General features: G+C 45.4%; 2 protein-coding genes across 17 annotated transcripts in view; one reads left to right on the top strand and one right to left on the bottom strand.

Annotated features, from left to right (window-relative positions):
* Positions 1–1,190: 1,190 nt before the first annotated feature.
* DNAJC11 (DnaJ heat shock protein family (Hsp40) member C11) lies at positions 1,191–23,850 on the bottom strand. The gene is made up of 16 exons (XM_037379739.1): positions 23,719–23,850; positions 20,024–20,153; positions 17,774–17,847; positions 16,532–16,633; positions 11,267–11,395; positions 10,448–10,570; positions 8,618–8,691; positions 7,451–7,640; positions 6,979–7,064; positions 6,420–6,536; positions 5,238–5,393; positions 4,865–4,934; positions 4,688–4,745; positions 3,870–4,012; positions 3,274–3,403; positions 1,191–2,634 (listed from the first exon to the last, which is right to left on the bottom strand). Exons 2-16 carry the CDS (start codon positions 20,109–20,111, stop codon positions 2,609–2,611), a joined length of 1,566 nt encoding a protein of 521 aa, XP_037235636.1. The 5' UTR covers positions 20,112–20,153; positions 23,719–23,850; the 3' UTR covers positions 1,191–2,608.
* Positions 22,104–25,541, top strand: part of CAMTA1 (calmodulin binding transcription activator 1) — a 323,364-nt gene continuing 319,926 nt past the window's right edge. For 6 of the 16 annotated variants that reach the window (XR_005103116.1, XR_005103117.1, XR_005103115.1 and 3 more), the window contains exon 1: positions 23,981–24,015. The gene's annotated coding sequence lies outside the window, so the exon portion shown is untranslated. Of the gene's footprint in view, positions 22,664–22,798; positions 22,876–23,955; positions 24,016–24,041; positions 24,119–24,160; positions 24,271–24,354; positions 24,666–25,541 lie in introns of those variants that run through there. The other 10 variants (XM_037379724.1, XM_037379725.1, XM_037379729.1 and 7 more) reach the window with 6 other exon arrangements.

The following is a 25,541-nucleotide window of genomic DNA, read 5'->3' as shown; positions in this document are numbered from 1 at the left end:
AGGTACTGGGGGAAGGCAGGAGAACCCAGCGAGTTCTCTGACGAGGATGCAGCTGGAGTGAAGAGGAAAGCACCTGCCCGACTCCAAGCCCTGGCTTGGAGCTATGAACATGCTGGTTGAGCCACACAGGAGGAGGCTGAGAGGGCTTTTACAGCAGAAGCGGTACCTGGAGCACTGCCTTTTTGTAGCCTTCCACTGGCTGAGCCAGTACGGGAAGACTCTAAAAAGTAAATCTTGAACTTGTACCTCCACCTTGAGAATTTACAGTTGAAAGGCTCTGGCTGAGAAGTGACACGTGCGTTCTGGGAGCCTCACGAGGTATTTGAAACCTTTGCTGGGTCAAATAGATGGGTCACCTCACGTTTTTAAAGTCTGCACCCGAAGATGCTACCCTGTTACAAGTTTTAACTGCTGGGGTAGGAGCAACGCGCTCTGCCCCTCAGAAATGTTGTTTTTCAAGTGTAGAAATACCATGGGACATCTTGAAGTACTGAAGCAGTTTTAAGAATCACATCGCCATTTCTCTGCATTTTAACGTAGACTATGCAAGAAAACACTTTCATGACAGCACAAACCGTATCTCAGGAAGTTGTCAGAAATGAGGAGAATTGGTTTATTGTGCAAATATTTTTCATGAGTACGCTCCTCAGTGTCATTGCTCTGCTAGATAGAGCTATGCCAAGATTCTTCTTTTTAATTAGCAGTAGCTGTGTCGTCGCTATTTTGCATTTGCTTAAGCAAAACTTAATTCTCAGTCCTCGCCTGGGAGTATTTTGCCACGTCCTAGTCACTACGGACCAGCTCTCACTCTTGACCATACACTTTATGTAGTGGTAAGACATGAAAAAAGAATTTCTGGTAGAGATTCCTGCCCAGTTCAACTGTCACACATACAAGCCATCAACAGAAGTCAATAAGCAGGACGTGACAGAGGGTGCAGTTACATTTACAAAACCTGCAACTCTCGCTTTTCAGGAGTTTATTTTCAAGAGTGTCCCACAGATGCAAAGGGAATGTGGGCTGCTTTTCAGCTGAATATAATTTATTGCACATTTTACATTTAATTTCTTATCAACAGAACACTGATTGCAAGTGAAATAAAATCCTGCACCAGGAGCTGCTCACAGCTGAAAGGTTTTGCTTGGCTTTTTTTGGTGGTTTTTTTTGTGGTTTTTTTTTTTTTTTTTTTAACTAAAACAAATTCATCGTATAAACTTGTTTTTTAGAAGTGGGGAACACCTCTTTCAGACTGACTCAACTAAGTCTGCTTTTGGAAATCTAATTCTGCTACAATGACTTGAGCAAAGAGAACCACAGTTGCAAAGAAAAAGGGGCCAGGTACGTGTTGGGAAATGATTTATGGTAATAGTTGTCAAGAGCAATGATGCACTGCTGGCACAGGTTGGGGTTCCCCCCCCCCCCCGGGTCTCTGACATGGAAGCAATGAAGGCTGTTCTAGGACTCACCAAGAGCAGAACCGTGACTAGGAAACAGCTACAATTATTCCTTTCCTCTATGAAAAAGCCTCAGTAGCGCTGATGGGCACAGTGTGTAGTAGATACTACAAGGCTGCTGTTCCCATCTGCTGTGTCACTAGAACAGGACTGCCCTTTCTGCTGCTAAATCATTGGCATGGCTTCTACGCAAGGTTAATCCAATAGATTTATGTCATAACTGGTGCTTTTTCGAAAGGGCAGCTGAATTTTATGTTTTCAGCGTTTTACCCATTTGGCATCTCTCCTCGCTTTGGTCTGGTTTACTCCTATAACCTACGTTCCTCTTTTTCCTAGAAATAAATTAGATGGGAAGAGACAGCTGCAGCATCAGAATCGAAGGAAATAAAATTGCTGTCCTTCTGCCCCACTTGCTTTCCTCTCTTCTTGAAAACCGTGATAGTACATGGTTCTAGGTGGCAGAAGAATTAGTAAGAATATTATACCTCGTGTCCTTGTCTGGAATAGCAGTGTTTGAAATTAGCAGCTGGACGGATTCATGCTGAAGAGGTCCATGTTACTACAAAAGGCAAAGAACTTCATTCCAAACATACCTGTTCTTAACAAGTACATTTCCAATACAGATTTGAGATGGAAAACCATCTCTGTCCTCTTTTCAACAAAAGGATTTGCACAGAGGACTTCCAGGAGGTGGCCAGAGAACTTAACTTCCCCTCAGGAGCAGAAAAAGGTGTGTTACCTACCCCAGGAAGTATGTGGACAGGTGAGAACAACACGTCTTCTTCCCTGCTCAGTGCAAGAAGATACAGGTGAGACTGCACAAACGGACTGTGGCCAAATCGCAGCAGGAAAGAGCTGGCTGCGTGGCGGGTGGTGCTCACTGCCCTCTCGCGCAACCTCAGCAGAAAGCACTGCGCATTCAGAGTCACGTTGCTTTATTGGTTACTGAGCCACAATTCAGAGAAGTATTGCCTTGGTGCCACCTGGAGAAGCAGGTTCTCTCATTTTGTCTCTTAACATAACCGGGAGGACACCACCTGCTATACGGATAGTAAAAATAAAAATGTCTCTGTTCAAACTTGTAGCGTCCGGGGGAAGGTTTTGCCATTTCTGTTGACGCAGGTACTGTAACGGAACGCACCGCTCTCACCAGTTTAGCCATCTGCATCGATTCTGTGAGCTGTCGGATGAGAACAATACGTGGATGCATGCCCCTTCTGCTGGACGGGAGGCATCCTAGCTTGAACTTACCACCGTACCAGGGACAGATGGGAACATTTCTGGGCACCAATTAACCACGATTCACATACACCTCCAACATACTTAGGGAAGCTTTGTAAGTTGGATATGCCTCTGGAATTGGGACAGAGTAAACAGAGGTTTGTGCTCCTTAGCTGACCCCCAGGCCTACGGGGGTGCCAGGAAAACTTGTCACTAGCAGATACCAGTTTCACAAAATTAATCTGGCAGGGAAAATATTTTGGCAGATGGATAAATGGGGCTGAGGAAGGAATCTGGCTCAGGCCTCCAACTTGCCTCCATACATTCAATTTGGTCCTCAAAGGGCAACCCAATGCTGTGAATTGCCCAGCAGGCACACCAGCAGCTGGAGGGGGCCTCTGCCTCCAACTCCAGGTAGGTGTATAAGGTTAGATGGTATAAACAGCTGCTGTGGTGCTGCTGAGCTCTTTTAGGTCACTCGTGAGGCATTGCAGTAACCCCAGTTCTGAACCCCAGTTCCGTGTGCTTCACCACACAGGGCTGCAGCGATCCTTTACTGGTCCCTGAAGGAAGAAGCAGGGCGGCTCTTGCTACTTACATTGCTTTGGTATCCTAAGGGCCTCGTTGTCAGCTGACATCACTTGGTGCAGAACTCCTCGGAACTGATAAAGCACTTTCAAACTCTTCTCCTCACCCACGCAGGGGTCGTAGAAACCTGGAAGCCCAGCCTTGAACCACAGAAGGACAGACTGAGCATCAGGGAATGGACTTTCACAGCTCCTCAGCTGACCAAAACCATCTACTACTGCCAGAACAAGGCATCATTAAAAAAAGGGAGTTTTGTTGCCAATGAGATGAGACAAGAAGCTAAGGAATTGCCTCCACAGTGGCAAGTTCTAAATGAAGAAAAGAGTGAATCAGGGGGTGGGGAAGTTTCTGGTGCACAGCTCCAGTCTGCAACACACACTGTCCCAGGGACAGTGCAAATTCAGAGATGCTGTTTCTTTGGCACTGGCAATGCCCACAGAAACAGAAGTCCCTGGAGGTTTACATCACTTGGTATGTAAATGGCTTCTGTACATTGATCTAGAGTCACTAGCTTCAAGCACACTGGAGAAAACGCATATGGTTCAACAGAAATTGTGCCACATGTTCGAGCCCTTGAGTCTGGGCTTTGACAGAACAGCTACGTACCTTGGATGCCTCTGTGAGGATGAGTTTAGAGTCTTTCACCAAGCACTGCAGGGGCACAGTCACATCTATTACTTTCACCTTCTCATTCTTCCTGCTGTTGTCATTAACAAACTTCCCATACCAAGCGTTCACTACAATCAAACCTGCATTTCACATGAAATCACAGATGTGATGAGAGGTTTCCCACCAACAGCTAGACAAGACACTGATGAAAAGACCATCCCAGCATTTTCCCTTGCTTTCTATGATATTTAAAATCTCCTTGCCTAGACCCACGCTTCTCAAGACGGAAGAACATTTCTACTTGGCTGTTTGTTAGCAATCTTCAGCACTAGGACAGAGTGACATGACTTCGATGCCACACTGATGTGGCAGTCTAAGTGGGTGCCAGCTCACTTCAGAACATTCTCTCTTGGAAATTGCTAGCAAACATCAGAAAGCAGATTTCAATTATGGGCCAGGAGCAAACTGTGTAAGCTAGAGATCAGTGAAACCTAAACTTCAGACAAGAACTTTTGCATGTATTTGCACACACACCCCTCTTTTGTGGAGAGGCGATTCCAGACTGTTGTCTTCACCCTGCCCACAGCTTATCCCAAGATAACATTCAGTGGATCCCTACCACGCTCAGACACCATAAAGCTGAATTGTAATTGAACACCCCCACTACGCGTGCAACAGCGATTATGCTGTGCTTCATTAGGAGAGGGAACGAAGAAACGGTATTTTGCATTTCCCTCCCTCAACCACCCAGCCTTTGTTTTGTTCCTTCCTCTCTCCAAATTTACGGAACAAGTAAATGGTGCTGTAATCTTTACCCATTCTGGCTTCCTCCGCTTCAATTATCCTCCGGACAGACTCTTGCATTAACCGCACCTGTCCCAACACAAGAGGCAGAGCAAAATCGAGCAGTGTCAGACACCATCCAGAAGAGAAAAGCTGGAGTGAAAACACCTTCCTTTAACTAAGGGGAGAAAGTTACAAAAAAGACTCACCGCAGCTTCAGCCTCCTGCTTCTTCTGGAGCATGTCACTGGCTGTACTCTCCCTTTGCTTCTCCAGCTCTCTGGCATAAGGAAGTCAATATGACATCAGCTCTACACAGTGGTGGGGGTTCAGCCCCGAAGTGGCAGATGCCTACTTACCCAGCCCAATTACAACTGACCCCCAACCCAACACAAATGAGCTTGGTTTTAAGGTTCTTCCCCACCTTTCAAGGTATTTTTGTAGGCTTCCGGAACTCAGTAGCACTGATGATGCAGAGGACCACAGTGCCTTAGCTGGATATTGCAACCTTTGCACCAGGCTCTCAGAAGAACCCGAGTGGGACTTCCCAGCTCCGAATGTAAAAACAGTCTTGCAAGCTCACCTCTCCTTTTGTGCCCTGAGGTAGGGTTTAATGATTAGCCTATGCATGGCAAAGTAGATAACTAGAGGTCCCACGGTGGCATAGAATACAGCACTGGGAAGCAGCTGATCTGTTAAGTGGACAGGGAAGAAGTAGGTCTGGCTAGCCCTATTCAACCTGGAGAAAAAAAAAAAAAGAAAAAAAAAAGGTAAGAGGAAATGCAGTGTTTCATGTACTTGATTAAGTACACTTAGCAGTATCGTATGCTGCTGAACAACTGCTGAACCAAAGGAGATGTGAATGGTGAGCTCATAAATGTGAAAATCCAACAAAATGAAACAAGACAATGGTAAGACAGACAGCTGACACCAACCATAGCCAGACTTCTATGTAGCAGACATCTCTTGAGACAGTACCTGACCGTTCTAAAGTGTTCTTTTTTTTTTTTTAAAAAAAATCTTAGAAGAATTTATTTAGTCATTAATTTCACCAGGGACAGGGACCAACATAACCATCAAAAGAAAAAAAAATGCTTATACAGAAAGTCTTTGTGCACAATACTGGTATGTGCCTTTAAGGAAGGCATACATTAATACTCTTTTGATGCTTATAATAATATTTATTTTAGAAAACATTAGTTTTCTGGGGATCAAGTTCTTCGTGGCTTTACAGTAGTTTTGGCATCCTGGCACAGCATCTGCTGGCACTCATTAAACGTGCACCACAGTACATGAACCCTCAAAGAATTCTGCCCCTCTCTGGGAATTGCATCTGATTAATAGTAAAATTACCTAATTAGTTAATGGTAATTCAATAATTCCAGTATACACTTGTGTACAGCATTATAAAACCAGAATGCAATCAGATCCATTTCTACTATTTCTACTATTTCTTACCATAATGCTCCGAACCTCACTCTAAGCTGTTATTTTCAGCCAATTTTGATGCGTGCTCATGCACAGACATGCAGACACACTAGTCCTGAAAGAGGCGGCTCAGGCCCAGAGTAACACCAGCAAAAGGCACACCGCTTCCGACGGGCACCGCTTGTGTTAGAGGTGAGGGCAGCTGCAGCCTTTTGTAGTGATCGATCAATATACCTGTATTGCCCTAAGACTGGGACCTTCCCACCTGAATATCAGAAATAGAATAATGCAGGTTATGGTCAGCCTCTGCAATCTAGAGTTGTAATCGTGAACTGACTTGATTTTCAAAGACACTCCTTGGGGAACACCAACACTGACGGTTGCTCCTAAAATGCTGTGTCTGGAAATCTTCCTCTCTGCTCCATACTCCACTATGGTCCCAAAGAAACCCGCCCTAGAACGACAGAACCAAAAACTGGTAAGACAGGGAAAACTTCTGAATTTCTCTTTCCCGAATCCTGTTCCCCAACAAGCAAAACATGGAAATACATCTGTGCTCAGCAGGTGTTCGCTATTGGAAGATTCACTGTGTACCTACAAGATAAGATTAGCCTTTGCAGTTTGTCAAGAAGTAAACAGACTAGAAGGACTTCCAGCTTTCTAATTGGTGATGATGCAGAGGTACCACACACAAGTATTTTCAGTCCCACTTATTCAGAGGCACACAGAGCTAAGCCTCCAAGACATTTACCTCAGCATTCACCAGATTCAATCAATGAAAAAGCACATTCCCAAAGACCACAGAAGCATTTGTGTGGAACCTGGAAGCCTAAAACAGCAGGAGACGACCAATTCTTCAGGCTGTGAGCAATGTGAATTTCCTCTTGCACACTTACTTGAGAGAACCTTTCACTCGTGTTTGATCCTCATCCTGAAACTTATGCTGATAACTGACCATCATGAAAGAATGGGGGATTCCCAGCTGAAACGCAAGAGAACAAATGAATGAAAATGTTCCCTCAGCACCACTGAACGTTCCCCCCAATTTCCTTTCCTATCCTTTAAGTGGCACAAAAAACGTAACGATGCTTGCCGCTTACTTGCCACAGCCTGCAATCTCTGCAGTCTGTGTTGTGCGTCCTGACGCCAATCCAATCTGCCCCACACCAGATATGACAGTGTTTGGTGCAGGGCTGTGCTCTGCCAAATGCAGCTGGTTACCTATGTACCAGGCTCACACGAGGCAGTACCAACCGCTCCGTTATCCTCTAGTCCCCAGGCAAAATACTGCCGGGACAGACAAGCCGAGGCACCTCACTCCCCTGGGGTGGTCTCGCTGTCCCCCGTGTAGAGCAACAGGACTCTCACCTGTAATGCCACAGTGAAATGGCTGGTTTTTGTATCCCGGACAATACTAGTGTTCATGGCTGACTGGATGCCCCACCGCCACTGCAAGTACCCCATGGTGTTCTTGTCAAGGTTGCGGGCTAGGACCGTGGTGAGGCCTGGGCGGATCCCGCGCGATGAAAACTGCAGGGCACAGTTTGTAGTGATGAAACTAGGAGAAATAAGGACAGCCTTATCAGTGATAAAACTCGGGCTCCCAGATGGCCTCAAATTCCTTCTCGCCCAGGAGCCAAGCTGAATATGCAGGGACTACCCTGCAAAGAGCACGGTAGTTTCAGGATTGAGACTGTACTGACCAAAGCACCGCACAGAAGAGCAGGCTCATGCCCTAGTTTATTGGTCTGTGCCACAACACTGCAGCCAGCGCAGCAGGCTACCTTTCAGCCTTTACCCTTCTTGTCCTAGGCAGATAAAGTCCTGGTCTTCCACAGAGGTGGCACACTCAGCTGCTAGAAGATAGGAGCCCTGATATTTAATAATCATCAAGCATCAGCTCCAAAACCCAGCATTAACGGATTCTACAGGGAGCAACATTCCTGCATAAGCTCTGAGGAATGGCATATTTACTAAATTAGAAAATATAAAAAGAAGAAAGTCCACACCAGCACCTATGATGGTCTAACATATGTCTTCAATCACAACCCTCACCTTGCACTCTCCTTTGCAATGCGAGACCTCTATTCATTTGTAAACAGACGCCAGGATAGTGGCAAATCTGGCACCACTTCCTAAAATATGACATATCGTCTCCTCTTTTGCTGACAGAAACTCTGTCTCACACATGGAAGCTCCAGAAGAGCTCCCCCAATTTTTGTTCTGCTCCCAGAGGGGGTTGCTTTGACTGTGAGGTCACTCTTAAAGTATTATGAATCATGACAAGATCAAATACAAATCTAAGGATGTGGAAGACAGACCTTCCTTAAACTGGAAGTATGAAAATGGAAGACACTAATGCACAAAAAGAATACAAGCGTCTTGATCAGTACTAAAGCATGACCTTAATTCTAAAGAAGAAATACCTATTTTGTAGGACAGAAAACAAATCCAGAATTAACATGGAAGAGAATTCAAGCTGTTTAGTTCCTCAGTGTGCAGTGTTAATCATTAGATCATTTTTCTAATATTTACCATCTTGGTGTAAGATTACGGAATATCTTCAGACCGAAGAGAGGTCCCTGAAGGTCTCCTGCTCCAAACTCCAACTGTTTAAATGCACAATGCCAAATTGTTAGAAGAAAACACCTTTTACAACAATGATGAAGTACTTCACAAGTGTCATTTACAACACAGACATTTTACAGATCTGAGTAACATTTACCACATCAGCATACTCTCTTTTCTGCTACCTTTGCCCTCAGAATAAGAGATGTCTCACTGAGTAGGGTCATCGTGAGTAAAACAAAGCCAGTTCTGTGGTGCTACAGGCTACTACTACGAGCATCTGCTCTGGGTGCTCCAGTGCAAAGGGAGAAAACACCTCCCTCATCGCCCCACAATGGCAAACAAGGCTTAGCTGCTGCTGTCTGAGGACAAGCGTCCTTCCCAGGACAGCCTCACAGTAATGCTGTCAGTTCTGCTGCAGCACCGTCTCAGTGTCTGCAAAATGCGCCCGCTGCTTCATCCCCCAGTCCGGGTGACTTCCAGGGCTGCCAGCCAACGTTTATTTGGTGCTGTTCGGTCTCATTAACAGAAGCAGTTCTTGGACCTGACACTTCCTATGACAAAATCTGCACAAGCAGTTCCTACTACATCTGCCTCTCCCAAATAAGTTTATTGCACAGGTTTTAAAAAAACCTTTTTAGTCAACTGGCTCATGACAATATCCAGAAGCTCCTGTATGTCCTGGCTTCAGCTGGGATAGAGTTTGTTTTCTTCTTAGCAGCTTTTGCAGTCCTGTGTTTTGGATTTGGTGTGAGAACAAAGTTGATAACATGCCGATGTTTTTAGTTGTCACTAGGTAATGTTTATACTAAGCCAAGGACTTTTCAGTTTCTCACTGATAGCTGCTCAGGGACTGGCTGGGCATTGGTAAGTGGGGGTGAGCGATTGTATCATGCATCACTTGGGGTTTTTTTCCCCCCTTCCTTTTGGATTTTATTCCTCCCTCCTTCTCCCTCCTTTTCACTGCAATTGTTTTATTACTATTTTTTAAATTTTATTTCAGTTATTAAAACGTTCTTATCTCAACCCTTGAGTTTCACCTCCTTTTCTTAATTCTCCTTCCCATCCCTCTGGTGGGGGTGGGGAGCGAGCAAGCAGCTGCGTGGTACTTAGTTGCCAGCTGGGGTTAAACCACGACACTATATTACCCATATTATATCATGACGCAAATCAAATGCCTCCAGTCTATGAATTCTCAAACAAGAGGAAAAATCCCATTTCTCACAGGATGAGGAAACAGGTTAGCAGGACCTAGTGTGCAAAAAGGCACAGAAAGCAGCCAACTGCCAGCCATTGCAGCGATGCCATGAGCATCTCAAAGCTACAGGTCCAGCGAGTGCAACTTGCAGGTGGTAACATGGGACCTTCCAGCTGCTTAGATCATATCTGCCTGGGAGTCAAAATGTTTTCCCCCAAAACTTCTTCCCTTGTGAGCAGAGCAGTTTTTGACGTGAAGGCAAACTGTCACGCTGCCCTAAGGTGCACGCTCACAGCACCAGAAGGCACCCAAGAGCCTTCAGACAGTGAAATCAGAAAGGCTAGAGACAAAGGTAACACAAGTGAAGTACAAAATGCACAGCCAAGTGGAAAGGGGAAAAAATTAAGAAAAAACACAAGGTGTGGCCTTCCCTTTTTGTCAAATTCCTCTGAGAACTCCTTTTCCTACATTCTACAGAATGTAGAAAATGAAAGACGAAACAGAGCTAGAGTTCTGTAAAGGAAATAAATACTCAGTAACTAATCCAAGCAGCCTGAAATAGACAGGATAGAAAAATGCCTAACAGCTAGTACTCTTACCTCTCCCCATCCCTTGGCAGACGTCACTCGTCTCAGAGCAAGATTAATGGATCCACCTCCATTGCCATTCTGGGTGGAAAGGTTACCAGACAGTATTGCTGTGTCTGTGGCAGTCAGCGGTGCCTGAAAAAATGAATATATAGTTGCCAATTACTCTGATGCCAAGTCACACATTTAATGCATATTCTGCAAGGACATAACCATGACTGCAGAGAGATAGGAAACACTCCAGCTGACTCCTTGTCATCCACTGAGGCCAGGTTTTTGAACCAGACATGGCCACACTTGCTCTAAACTTTGTAGTTGAAGATCAAGTATGGCAAAATATGAGATAATTCTTACTGTACCAGACATCTGTGACACCTTTAACAGACCATCTTGAAGTCCTGACCCTGAGCTACAAGCCCTTCTAATCTTGCTAGCAGACTAAACTTTTTCGGTTCTCTGTACCAGAGGAAACACTCCCCCTGCTTTCCTTATCCACACCCTCAAAACTGGGAATCATTTGTTTTCATACGCTAAATACTCCATGTTTAGCGAGAACTAGACACATGCTTTCGATCATGACTGAGCCTCCCTGTGAGCAGGAAGGCAGGACTGCTGTAGCCTACAAACCAGCCACACAAACACAAGCTGAACAGTCAGCACGCCGTTCTGCTGGAACTGAGCCTCCTCTTCCCACCCATGCTGGTAATTGCATCCCTCCACAAATTAAGACGAGGACCCCCTGAGCAGCGTGTCGTTTTCCGTTGCTTGTGCGGTAGTGCCTCATTAGCTCAAGCCCTGCCCCACACCAGCAGCAGTGTCTGCCCTCCTTACCTCAATGGACTGGGATATGTGCATTTTGTTTATCTCAATCTGAGGAAAGCTGCTCCCAGGCACATCTTCATATTCTTCGTCATAACGATCAAAGAGGTCGGTGGCATCTATTCCAACGCTAATTGTTCCCTAAGGAACGACAAGTGGAACAAGTACTTAGCATTAACAAACATCCAAGACATACAGGCCAAATAGCTAAACCATTCTTGTATATGATTAAATTTTTTTGCCGTGTTTCTTGTTCTGCAATTACCTTTTCCACTCTAAAATGCATTTATTACACATTCAAGACAAACAAAACGGAATGATTACAGTATTCCAAAACAGCAATATAAATCATTAAATACACTGGGTAGAAGACAGTTTTTCAGCAGGAATGCAACTTGTAATACTAGTAGGTAATTTTTCTATTGTGACGCATGACAGAAATAGGTAGAACACACTTACACAGCACAACTGACTCTGCTTTGTCAGTATCTTAAAGTTGAAATAATATATTTTAGGAATTTATTTTCCTCAGCAGAACTCAGCCAGAATTCCTCTAAATGCTTTCTTCTTATGAGTTATCTGAAAGAACTTAGTTTTGAGCTGCATCATCCACTTGCAACTGACTGTTGGTCAAAAATCTGGTTTTCCTTGTTTGTATCTTGCAATCAGAAAAGCTTGACAAAGACAGAAAATACTTACCACTTGCTAAAAGTCTTTCTCAGACCATAGAAAAGCTTACTCCCCCAAAAAACTAGGCCACAGCTAAACAGTCTGGCTACCTGCTGCTGTGCTCACTCAGACTAACTGCAAGAGTGGGTTTATTTGGAAAGGGCACAATTAGATCCTTGTCTGAGTCATATAACTTCAAAAGGCTTTGGAAACCTTCCCTATAGACCTATTAAACAGCATTCCAGCTCATATAAAATGTACCAGCTGCAATAAAAAAAAACCCCTCTGTGCACAAGCACAAAATGAACTCTGAGCAATTTGTATCAAGAAACTCAGTGGCTAGGTAGGTACAAAACCCACTCGCACAGAGACCAAGTATGGATGGAATAAATTCTTATTTCAATCTGAGCGAGCATTTTTCCTTGCTCATTCCACTCTAATCAAATGCTGAACCATAAATACAGGAAGAATTGCAGTGTCTGACAGGGCTCAAAACTTCTCCCTGGTTTGGCTTCCAACTTTATTTGCTGCGGAGATTCCAGACCTCTTCTCAATGTTTATTTTCTGATTTCTTACACAGCGAAAACTGGATAACTATTTTTACACGGGAAGGTGTGATTATTTCCAGGAGAACTCTGGAACAGGGGCTGTGCCCCAACTGTTTACAAATTTCTCTTGGCAGCCTGGCTAATTTCAAAGCAATTACGCTCATTGTTCTGTTTGTGGCAGCACCACGGATGAGCTCCTGCCCTTTATGCAGAAGACTACTTTTCAGGAACTAGTTGCAAAGTCACCTTCAAGGATCTGCTCTCCAGACGCTACACCTTCTTCGGTTTCAGCCCTCTCCTACGTTGTGCTGTTCCTTGAAACGAGGCCAAAATAAAAGCGAAGCAAAGCAAAACTGCCAACTGCCTGGGAAGTGGCGCAGCCTCGCAGTGCTCTCCAGCCCTCTGGAAAGACACGGAGTAAAACAGCCAGAGAGAAAGAGAAAAGTGCACAACCACTGAAATTCCAGCAAATGCACTCCGGAGTGACCAATCAAACATGTCTGAATACAGGTGAGCGTTTATTTTAGCAAGAGAGAACTATTTCCATTTTTCCCTGATGCTCTGCAATTCAAGGAAGTGTCAAACCCAAGATCAATGGAAAGAAAGGTTTTCCATGGGGAGTGCCACATTCAGTGCAGAACCTTTGCCAGACTGCAACTTTAAATTCCAAGTTAAACATTTTTAAACAAGGGATATCAAGCTGAGTAGTAAGCATGCTGAATTGGAATGGCAAAAAGACAGAAAATTGCGTGTTTTCAACTCAGACCAGAATATAAGCAGCAGTAAAGCTTGCTGAAGAGTTCGCACTTAAAAAACCCAACCGACCACCACTGAAAAACATCTTACTATACTATGTTTGTTTGTCTTGCAATGCTTGTACCCTTTGTCAAGATGCACCAAGGTTCACACACATTCCTGAAAATCAATGCACTTCCTTTCCATTATACTCAAAATGTTATGATTTCCTTTTTCATATCTACGAAATTTAGAAGAAATATCACTCCCAATGAAAAAAGGAAACACCTGAACCTATCCATGAAAATCCCTAAGTCCCATTCTGAGGAAAGGAGCATCTCTGCTCCCTCCCTCAGCAGAACTTCCACAGAGCTGCCTTTTTCTGAAGTGAGTGGTGGCCTCCGTGTAGACATTTCACCTCCCGCCAAGCAGGTGAAGTCACCCTCAGAGGTCTATAGATCCTGGCAAGGAAACTGGCTCGGGTGCAAGCACAGGAAAAGCAGCAGATGGTAAAGTTAAAAATATTCCCAGAGAACGACAGCAGCCCCTATGCCACCGGATAATAGAGGGGACCGCTGCCGCTTGCAACTCCCCATCAGCCACCTGCTCAAAGCACTGGAAATGAAAAAGCCCTCCCCAAAGAAAGAGCAGCAGGGAAAAAGCTGTAAAGCTCTGCTCAGAAGTCGGCGGTGCACGCACACAACATGCTGCAAAGCACACCAGCTCCACAGGGCAGGAAGCTGGGAACAGCACTACAGAACCATCAGAGTTGTTGTTATCTGATATCATCTTTTAAATATCACCTTCATTTTCCACCCTGTGAATATGAAACACAGTTTACTGATGGATTTAAGAGGTGTGCCAGAGAAGAATATACTCCCTCCTTGCCTTTTTTCTTAGGGATGTACCTTCTGGAATGTGCCATATGGAAGCTGTGCCAGACTAAGCCTTGAGGGACTGCGTTTCTTAGATGTTGACCTTCCGCAGCAGGAAAATAACGGGATTTAATTTCTGCTAACAGGAAGTGGTTCTTCTCAAATCAAGGAGTGAACTTTTCAACCCTTCTGCATCTCTTTGAAAGCAAAAACAAAGCTCTAAAAGCAAATAATAGACTCAATTCGAAACCTGCCAAATTGCCTACATCTGGTTATTGCTCAACATTTCTGGTTAAAATGCTTTATTTTGCTGGAACCATTTTCTAGAACTGACAAAATGTTGGAAATTTTAAAATAACTTGTGTTCGTGTATGAAATGATCACAGCTGTGCTACCTAATTCCACAGGAACACTGCCTGGAGAGCCATTTCTATAGGCTGCCAATCAGCAATTGCTGTAAACACCCAGATGGCTAATTTTATCACAGGACACAGAGGCTGAGGCTCATGATGCAGCTCCGCTTTTTACTGCTCACTGCCACAGTGAGGCGCCCAGATAAAATGTCAAATTCCTGAAGTCACAGGGACTCGTGAGGTGGAGATAACCATTCCCCTCTCCAAGAATACGCTGCTGACCCCAATCACCCTCATCGCCAGCAGAGAGAGTTCAACTTGCCTGTTTTGTGGCATCCAGAAATCCCTTCCTGCCTGGAACAATGCTCTCAGCAGATACTCACGTAACACCTTACGCTTATTTACCTTTCCAGTACAAACAAGTTCTCAGTGTCTGTGCACTATCCATGACAGCCTGCTGACCTGCATTAGTCGATTTGCTTTGCTAAGACCAGCGCAGATCCAAAGTCTGCACCAAGGTGAATATCTCAAAACATTACAGGTCTTCTCAGATGGGCATTTTTCTGATGCAGTCTTAAGAGTTACTACACTCAAGCTTCTGTCCACTAGAAAACATTGTGATTTTAAACTGACCATAAAAAACACTATCAGTCTTCAAAACCAACAGTAGTTAATCAACTGGTAGTCTGTTTCTCAGGTTACAGAAGTTAAGTTTCAACAAGTCCACACATGAACGCAATGACACAGGTGACCTCCTCTTTCAAAGCCACCGAAAGAGTACAGACATCCGTGCTTCAGGATGCAGACTCTGTGTTGACTGCAAGCCTCCAGTGAGAGCTCTGGGGATACCCAGTTTTCCACCAAGAACAGAAGCATTTAAAAAGAAAACAAGTATTGATGTCTCATTACAGTTTATTTTTTCACAATGGAGAAAGTTTGTGTGCGTACGTATCTGCACGGTTACCTTGGGCTAGACAGAAGAAAACTAAGGCTACCCTACCATGGGGCAATTCTATACCACGCAGTAGAAACAGATTTCCAACACATTTCAAAAAACAGGTACAAACCAGACCCCAATAGTACGAGCAAAAAAACCCAGGAAAAATATAGATAAACTGAAGTATGATTAAATTTGGTGAGCATAGATGCAGCTCTTGGATTAACATTATTCACCGCATGAAAACCAAGAATTTTGTGATTCAACAAGCTGTGAAACCTGTTGGTGACAATCCTGACGAAACCCGGGCTTGCCTAGTGTACTTATCAAGCCCAGAGCCATCAAAGCCATTAGCACTCTGAACTGTCAGAGTATCCCAGTTGCAGCAGGTGACAGAGGAAGCAGCGGTCAATCACCATCACCATCTCTCTCTGCCATCCCAATGCTACCACGAGGACATCATCCTCAGCACGGTTCTGTTCATCTTCCCTGAACAGCCAAGATTCAGCTGCGAGGTGAGTCATTTAGTACCAGTTTATGGCTGCTCAAACAGGCTGAGAGATGGGAATGGAATACCGGATGATTCTCATCCTGAGAGCGTGATCAAGCTTTCCTAAAACAGGCACTAACTGTGAAACTGGCAAGACCCCAACCCTGCTCAGGCTGAGTTTGCTCACTGAGCTGCAGCCGGAAGAGTTCTGCTACCCAGCTGGTGCGGGAGCTGCCTCGCATGTTTCATTGGTTTCAATGCTGCCTTTGATTATCTCCCCGCATTGTTGTGACACTACAGCAGTGCTGAAGGGAAAACCTGTCAGGTAACTGCAGGGAGTTTCATTTTCATTTGGAATACTTGGAAAGAAATCATAAATATTTCAGCGTTAGGTCTGTTTTCTTGGAATTGCCAAAAGAGGCACTGTGTTTCAATGAAAAAAAAAAAAAAAAAAAAAGAACTTTCAATAGAAGATTACTGTCCAAAAAATTAGCTGTTTTCCTTACATTCTCCAGAGAAACTGCATATTCAAAAAGGAAAAGTAACTCACAAAGTGTAGGCTTTTTACTGTAGGCCATTTACTGTAACCCCTCATCTAGGCTTCTCACACCCTGCACATTTGTGATAACTTACAGATTCCTCTTGAGACTAGGATAAAGTCATTGCTTACCTTTGGATTAGTTCGCTGCTGCAGCCTTCTCTCTTCCCTCTCTCTCTGCAAACGCTCAAATTCTTCCCTGATTTCAGCTGGAGTTCTCTTCCTTTCCACAACCTGCTCAAAAAAAAAAAAAAATAAATTACCAGGAGAAGGATCTTCAGGGTAGTGCACTGCTGATGGGACAGAGGTCCACTGACCTGGCTGCCCCTGCGGCTGCTGTGAGCCACTCTGCACAAATGTCAATGCTCACAGTTTGGAAGCAATCAGCTGGGCCAGATCAAATGGCAGGCATGAGAGAAAATCCTGTGCTTTGAGTGGAGGGAAACTGGTCTTTTTATTTCTTTTCCCTTGACAAAACCAGGGAAAATAGCTTTCAAACCACACATACAAGATACTGCAGCACAGCTGTTACCAACAGCTATCCATTAACTTACTAGGTATAGACACAAAAATTAAAACAACTGAATGTTTCTGGCCCGAGACAAAATAAATACATGAGAGTTTTGTGGTTTTAGGCTATTGTTTACCTTATGTGGCTTAGGGAATGAGGGTTTTAAGCAGATATGGCTCTAGGTACAGATAGAAAGAGTATTGGATCTGGCTTTTCAAAATGAAATCAAGTCTGCCACGAGCAGCTCAAAAATGTCTGTTACATGCTGTCCCTGCTCCACATTTCTTGCTGCTAACTTCAAACTCGACGTCGGCACTGACCTGACCCAATACAATACCATTCTGCAGCAAGCAGCGTAGTGCAATCAACTTAAGACTGGCAGAGGCTAGCAAGGGGACTTAACAACAGGAAAGCCACAAATGGACAAGTTCCCTTTCCAAGTCCATAAAAACCAACCAACCAAAAAAAAAAAAGCAACCCCAAAAAGCTCAGAAAGAAAAAGTAATGTCAAACTCAGAGGCTAGCTGATGCTGAAAGAAAAAGTTTCAGGTGAAAAAGATGAGGCTAGATGGACAATAATGATGCATTTGTCTCAGACAGAGATGTTGCCTGTCATGGTAATATCCTATTAGGGAACTCTGAATGTCAGGTTTATTGCTCTCTTGTCAAGTGAAAAACCTAACTTTTCTTTGAAAATCCATCATGGTGTTTCAGCAGAGACAGAAATAACTAAACAAGGATGCCTTCAAACAAACAGGCATTTATTACCATCAAGGTGTCAGTGTAGCTCAATATAACAAGAATGTCAGATAAAGATGGGTTTAGTCAATTCCACTGGCCGTAAATTGCTAAATTTCTCTCACCTCCCATCCTTCCATTTCCAGTCCTCTCCTCCCATATATGTCATAGATGGCTCTGGTCTGTGGATCACTAAGCACTGCAAGTTGAAATCAAAAGAGAGGAGAGAACTCAGTTTTTGGTCTTCTCCTCGAATTTCAGACTAACATGCTAGTGTTATCTGGAATTCAAGCACAGATCCTGGAAACACGTTGTTCTACAGTTGCATCCAATTTTTACATTAACTCCCTTTAACATTTTCACATGCTGTATTAACAGGACACACTTTCCCCCCCGACAAATTCCTTCCCCCCCCGCCCCTTACTTCTAAAATCAGTAAGTGAAAAGGACACAAAAGAGACATGCAGACTAACTGAATATACAGCAGGGGTTTTCAATATTGCTTTCTTTGACCTAGGGTGGCCTAAGCCCTCTAACAATCAATGGGATTATTAGCAATTCAGAGATAGTAGTCCCTGGAAACTTTCTGAGGAGGGATGACATTTACCTCTGTCTAGCTTTCAAAGCTTTTCGGTGCTTTGCTCCCTCTCTTTGGCCTTCCTCACCACCCCTTGTCCACTGACCACTTCCCACACAGTCTAAACTTGTGGGACATGCCAAGCACCAACAAGGCAATTTCCATCAGGCAGTTCATGCCTGGCCAAACATCAGCTAGAGTGTAACTGCAAAAAGGCATGTAGAATTTGAATCTCCCAAGAAGTCACCCAATGCAATGAAGAAAATAAAATATATGGAGAACAGCTGCTTTGGAAAAAGACTGCACATAGAATTAAGAAGAATCTTAGAATGTAAGTCATATTTAAATGCATAATTTCTCATACCAATCCTTCCTGAAAAAAATAAAACCCACATTAAAAAATCCTCAGTATTTTTCCCACTGGGTTCCAAGACCAGCTTTACCATTATCATATATTTCTTTTGACTGTGGGGGAACTGATGAGTCTTTCGGGAGCTGGATGCATATATTAAGGTAAAAAGAGGCTTACACTAGTAATTGAGCTTTGAGCTGAACTATCTGAAGATTATTGAACTTGCTAAATGTCACAGGCAGATACTATTTTTTATGAATTCTGATAAAATACATCTTGTGTCATGTGATATTAAAAGAAGGAAGAGGAGGGAGAGAAAATAGGCAGGAGGTGGGGTGGCTTATTTTCAAGACGTCAAAATCTTTTGCTTGTAAAGTATTACACTCACATTTGGTACTAAACGAGCAACAATTTACATATACATTGCCACACAGAGCCAAGCAAAGCTACAGAAATCAAAGGGAAAGCTGACTCTAATGTAAGACCCACTCACCCCATTAAAATTAAATTACTGAAGCATCCTGGCTTTTTATTCCCTACGCCACCAATGGAAGATCTTCTCTGTTCTCCCCAGCAAAAGCTTCCATATGTCCTAATCCCTAACTAGGGACAACGTAAAATAATCCACCCATGTTCATGTCCAGCCAGACGAAACAAATACTTATCATTCAGAAAATGTGAGCGCAAAAAAAAAATGTTTTTAGCTCATCTTTGAGGTTTAATAGAGGAATATTATTTATTCATCATTTTGCTTTACCTTCTCTTTAGGCTACAGGACCGGGCACCTAGTTTGGTGTTTTGTAGTGCAGAAGAGTCCTAATCCACTTGCATTCCAGGTGCCTCTTACGACATGTGCAAAAATGCTCCAAGCCAATTCTAATGAATCACTTCCTTGTGCCTCAGTTACACTAGTATTACCTATGGGTTTAAGTAAATGAAGGCCTAATACAGAATATTTTTAAAGGGCTTTGGCATCCTTGGATGAGAAAAAACCCTCTAATGACTATGAATCCATTGTCCTTATCTCAGTCTTAGCATATGGAAGAACTTGCTGAACATCAATGGACACTGTAATCAGGTGATAAGAGATCAGAAGCTCAGGATGCATCAGTTCAAAAGTAAAATATGAAATTGTCTTTCTGTTCGAAGCTGTTCAGTCTTCAGTCTCTTAGAGGAGAGCCTTTTCAGAAGTAAGGGAAGTGGTGAAAAGACTATTTAAAACATGCAGGAAATAAGACAGAGACTCCACATGTCGTTCATTGCAGGATTTATATTGCATTGCTCCTCTGATTTACAGGACAGAAGCAGGAAACAAAGCATTGCTAAGTATCAGCAAATTTAATTATTACTTTGTAATAATATATATAGTCTTCAAAATGCATAAAGACACAGCCCTCCTAGAAAACCCCTGAAAACAGCTTCTGCAAACTTTGGACTTCCACTGACCTTCATACGCTTGGTGAACAAGGTTAAACAGGCGCTCAGCTTGTGTTTTGAGCTCTGGGTCTCTGTGCTTGTCTGGGTGGTACAGCATACACAGCCGGCGGTAGGCAGCTTTTAGCTCTTCCTGAGAGGCCTGTGAAAAGCAGAAAAAATGAATTAAAGTACAACCAATGCTACTGAAAAAAGGCCATTCACAAGATCAGCCCTGAAAGAGAAGTCCATCAGCTATTACATTACGCTAGTTTTACTTACCCAAAATCAAGAACGGACTTTTGTTTCATTACATAAGTTAATAAACTGTTCAGTTATACACATCAGTATTCCCCACACTATTTATAGTACAACAAGTGACAGCAACAGCTCATCAGTGTATACCTAGGCATAAAAACTAAAAAAAAAAAAAAAAAAAGGCAAATACACAAGCCATCTGTGTTCATACATTATTTTTATTAGGCAACTACTGTCTCCTCAATTCAGTGCAGAAGAGCAAGAAAAAAATAAAGTCACCTCAGGATCACACCACTCAAAACCAGAGGTATACTTCAAATTCTACTTGTATTTCAATCTCAAACCCTCAAGTAGATACTGTAAAAGCGCTGACTTTCCACAGCAGTAAAGGTAAGAAATGCAAACATACAGTTTTATACTCATGCCCTCATTGCTGTGCTGCCTAGCACCTCCCTTCCTGTACAGCAAGGACTCTGTTGGGCTGTAAGAAATGAAGGCACCCGCAAAAACACACTCACCTGCAGCAGATGGATAACCAGAAGAACAGCATGCCACTAAATGCATCAAGAAAAAAACCCAGCCCTGTTCTTGACCGCAACCACCCTGGAATTTCAGCCGGCACCTGGCCTCATGCCAAAGACATGTGGTGGGAACAGATTTCGGATGGCTCTTTCAGAATTGACAGACTAAAACCCCCGCTCTTCCCATTATCATCTCTCAGGAGACAACCTCACAGCAATATTATTTTTTGACTCTGAAGAGTCCTGGGCCCTTTCTCATCTCATTCCTGCAACAGCCCTTGTACTGCAGCAGCTGTCTGTTCCCTGGGGGCTGGTTAACACCCATTTAGAGGTGCAGTTGCCAAAATCAAGCAGAACTTCCCCAAAAGGTGCAGGCAGCACATGCAGCTTCACAGAGCTACCAACTGGCCAGTTCCAAAATTGTCCCTCCCAGCAAGAATCGGTTTCTGGGGCAGAGGAAGCAGGATGCCGCTTCTCCACACGAGGAAAAATACAAAGAGTAGAATAAGCAAAACAGCACGAGGGGTTTACTCGCTGGCCTCCTCCAAGCAAATGTCATCCCTTTTATTACAGCCCCGGGTTCTAACAGACAGGAATACAATGCCAGCAAGCAAGAAGGGGGCACCTGGAAAATGACTTTCCCTAACAGAGTTTAGAGACACAAATTCCATTTACTCTTAATGTGCTTCAGTGACTAAAGCCTTCACAGTTCCCAAGCTTCCACTGTGGAAACAAAGGCCCTAAAAACTCATTTCTTAAAATAACGTCTTTTGTCCAGCTTGTGGTAAGGAGGGTCTGGGTTTTTGTTAAAGGAATGCATTCATTTGCGTACCAAAACTAGAAATCCGTTGGATTTTGAGGACAACTTAGAAAAAATGTTTTCTTTGCATGCTTGTACTATTTCACATTACTGTTTCTAAATGATACAGCAAAAGGGGACCTGCCAAATTTGCTGGCCCCAAGACAGTAAAGGCAGCTATGGATTAGCTTTTTTCTTTTTACTACCTTGTGCTTTCTTGGACATCAAATCTAAATTCAACTAGGAAGGCAGGGGAACATACAGGTTTAAAATGGCATTCTTTAATCAAATTAATGATAAATGGTTTAATGTGCTATTGATTATATAATAGAAATGAGCAGTTTCATTTTTCATGAATGCCACGTTCAATAAAATGTTAGATTGGGCATTTCATCATCATTGAATAGCTCAGGTCATTTGTTCAATATTTCATGAGCAATAGCCTCTTAGAAACCGCTAAAGAAATACTGACATCATTTCAAATTGCAATGAAATACATAAGTCAGTAATAATCATATGTAAGTTACATTTTTATTACCAAAATTCCGGGCAAAATTAAAAGGCATCCCATCTCCATGCTTGGGGTTTAAACAGCTTCCTTTAACCTCTCAAACTTCCCACCACATTTTTAGTGGACTGAAATCTATAAAAGATTAAATGTTTACATACATGCATACACAAAACCTGCTGCTTGGCAGTCTTACTCTCCTCATTGGGGCTGCAAAGTTCAGTGGTTAACTATTATTTTAAGCTCAGCTGCCACATCACACAAAGTTGGCTCAGCATACAGCAGTGCAAGTTCACTGCATTCCACCGCTCGCGCAGGATAGTACAACTGAATTTAATTAGCAAGGGGTAATTAACAAAGCAACTACTACTCTCAGTTGGAACTACTCCCTTGAAGACCATTTTAACTTGGTTTCCAGCTCCCTGCTGTACCAAACCCAAATGTTTCAGTCTCTACCGAAGAGCTGGGAGCCTAGCTAAGTTAACGATTAAGCCTTCGCTGTTAAATCTCCCAAGCAGTGGCAGTCCTCGTTTGATTTCTGCCTTTCTTCCAACTTCTACGTCTGCACACTGCTGACGTTTGGGAGGGTGAGTTACAACAGCTGTTGAGTGATCTAAAAGTACGGCCCACCGGCTTTTAACAAGGCCGGGGCCAGAGTCGCACGGAAATTTTTCTAAAAAGAGCATGGTCCATTGCACGGCATTGGATCGTTTCACAAACAGGGTGACTGCCGCACCTCTTCCCTTCAGAAATGCAAAAGATTTCCACAAGCGAGACACAGGAGATCGCCACTGCGGCCGTAAGTACTGACATGGACTCCAAAGATAAGTTTTTCCAAGGCTGTCAGACTGAATTGCTTCTAATGTTTGAACTCCTGTTATATGCAGCAGTAGCAGTTCAACAAAGGCCGCCTGCAGCTCAAGCTGTTAACATCTAGGCCGACGCATGTGAACAGACAGCAGTGAAACACGCAAAAATCTGGTTAGATATACACACATATAGACATATCTGGTGTATATATATACACACACGTTGTTACTGCCTGCGATGGAACAAACTACAGCACAGTTTATACATTCAGATCTTTAGTGATTTACCTAATTAAGACTATAAAACAAAAGTAGTTAAGACTAAGATCCATTAAGCTCCAAGCTGTTCTAGTGGAACAAGGCTGCATCAATTAATAACCTTCTATTCTTACAAATGCAATGAAGGATGACCGACGCTCCTTTTTTTGACAAGAGAGGTGTCATGCAAAATTTCTAGGGGTTTCCAATGTGGAAGCATTTGGGAAGCACCCACAGAGGAAGGAGCGTAGAACCGGAGAGAAGCCGGGGCCCAGGCTGCCGCCCGCCCCGGGAAAACACCCCTCAACCGGGCCGAAAGGGAGGGGAGGCCCGGCCGCCGCCCCCGCGCCCCCGCTCCGCGGGCAGCGCACACGGCCCCCGCCGCAGCCGCCGGCCCGGCCGCCCGCAGCCCCGGCTCAGGCCGCCGCCGCCGCCCGCCTGGGCACGACGCAGCGGCCCAGCCCGGCCTGCCCGAGGCGGGCATCGGGGTCACGGCCCGCCCGGCCCCGCCCCGCCCCGCCCCGCGGCGGCGCCCCGCCGCCCGCCGCCGCCCGCCGCCCCGCCGCCAGGCCCACCTCCCGCCGCACGTTGAGCAGCGAGTAGTAGTCCTCGTTGTCCGGCACCTCCTCCCCAAGGCCGCCGCCATCTTCCCGACCTCTCACCCCGCGCCGCGCGCGGCAGGGCGGGGCGGCGGCGCGAGAGCGGGAGCGGGAGCGAGGCGCGGGTCTCTCCCTGCCGCGCCCCCTGGCGGCCCGGCGGCCCCAGCGCCTCCGCCCCGCGCCCCCCCCCCAGCCCCGCCCTGCGCGTGCGCGGCCAGGCCCCGCCCCAGAGCGCCGTGAGGCGAGGGGCGGCGGCGGGCGCGGGATGCCGCGGTGAGTGCTCGGCCCGGCACGGCCCGGCCCCGGCGGCGAGGCGGAACGCGCGGGATCGGCGGGGCGGGCGGCCCCGCTCCCTCAGGCGCCTCCCCCCCCTCAGGTGCCTGCCCCGCCGCGGGCGCTCCGTGCCGGGAGGGGAGCGGCAGCTGTGGCTGTGGCCGGGGCCCGGGGGGCCGGTCGGGCCTGTGTCCGCCCGGCGACCGGGTAGGAGAAGGGGGAAGCGCGGCCGCCGTCGCTGGGGTCATCGCCTTGGTGAGCTCCGTGCGGCGGTGCCGGGCCTGCCCGGCCAGCGGGGCGGCCCCGGGGCGGCCCTGAGGGGCTGCCTTCCCCGCGTGGGGCCGGTAGGTGCAGGCGCTGCCCCGAAGCCCCTCGGCTGGCCTAGCGAGGGGGCGGTTCCAGCCCGTTTTGCGGGCCGAGCGCCTTTATTTCCTGGGTGACTCTGGCTCTCAGGGGGTTGCCGTGCCCAGCCTGGCCGAGGAGCGCTGCAGCCTGGCACGGTGCGACGTGGTGAGGGCAAAGCACTCGCACGGCGCCCGAAGGCGAGCGGCAGGTTAACGCCGCGACGCGAGCCCCGCGGGCGGGGAGCAAACCGCTGCCGGGCCTCGCTCGCCTCTGCCACCGTAGAAACCTGGAGCGGTTTGTTTCGGGTCAGTAGAGGCGCTTTAACAGCTCTGGGTCAGTAGAGCTACTTTGGCTTTTCACCACAGAGTAGAGATGATGGCTCTAGAATTTCTGCCGCGTTGCTTTCCGAAGAGCAAACAGCCCTGATGGCGGGTTAACCACAGGAGGGCATCTTACCCAGTCTTACGCAGCAGTGCAATGGGAGAGGTGCCCCACGAATGTGGGGAGCAGACAGGAGTGTTAGCAAAAGGGCTTTCTAGTCTGTGCTTTGACCTGTGCCTCGTCATAAAACATGGTGGGCAGGTGGGGTGTTTGTGGGCTTTCATGGCTGCAGTAAGGTGGTCAGGAAGAAAAATAAGGCCATTCCTGCTCATGTTCCCCAGCAGCTGGACCAGATGTTTGTGTCGGGGATGCTGTTTAGACTGCTGCTGTCCTGGAGGAGGAGCTTTAAAAGACCACTCTTGGTCACCAGTGTAGTCTAGCGTGAAGCTGAAACCATGTTTTCCCATTCCAAAGATCAGCTAATCTGTTTTGGCTTTTATCTTCACGTAACTTTTGTTTGGAACAGGAGTGTTTTAATATTTAATAGGTTTCTTTCTGATCCAAGGGTAGTTAGCAAGAAAGTATTGATCATGTTATAGAAGTACCACTGTGCTCATAGTGAGATGCAGTGCTTGGAACAAGAGGTCCTCAAAGGCTCACTTTCTGAGAAAGCACGTAGAAGTGAGTCTGTTTTACAGGGAATCACCTGGCAGCATGCTTTTCCTGAATGAACCCACCTGCTAGACTCATTTTTTCCACGTGGTTTGGGAGTCTGTGCAAAAATGTAGAGAAGAATCAAGTTCCGAGGATGCTAGTTGCCGTGGCAACGCTCTTTCCCATGGATTTTGGTCCTGTCGTAA

Source organism: Falco rusticolus, chromosome 3 (assembly GCF_015220075.1).
Source record: "Falco rusticolus isolate bFalRus1 chromosome 3, bFalRus1.pri, whole genome shotgun sequence".
Classification (NCBI taxonomy): Eukaryota; Metazoa; Chordata; class Aves; order Falconiformes; family Falconidae; genus Falco; species Falco rusticolus.
The sequence above is the reverse complement of the archived record's forward strand: the minus strand, read 5'-3'. Positions and strand labels throughout refer to the sequence as shown.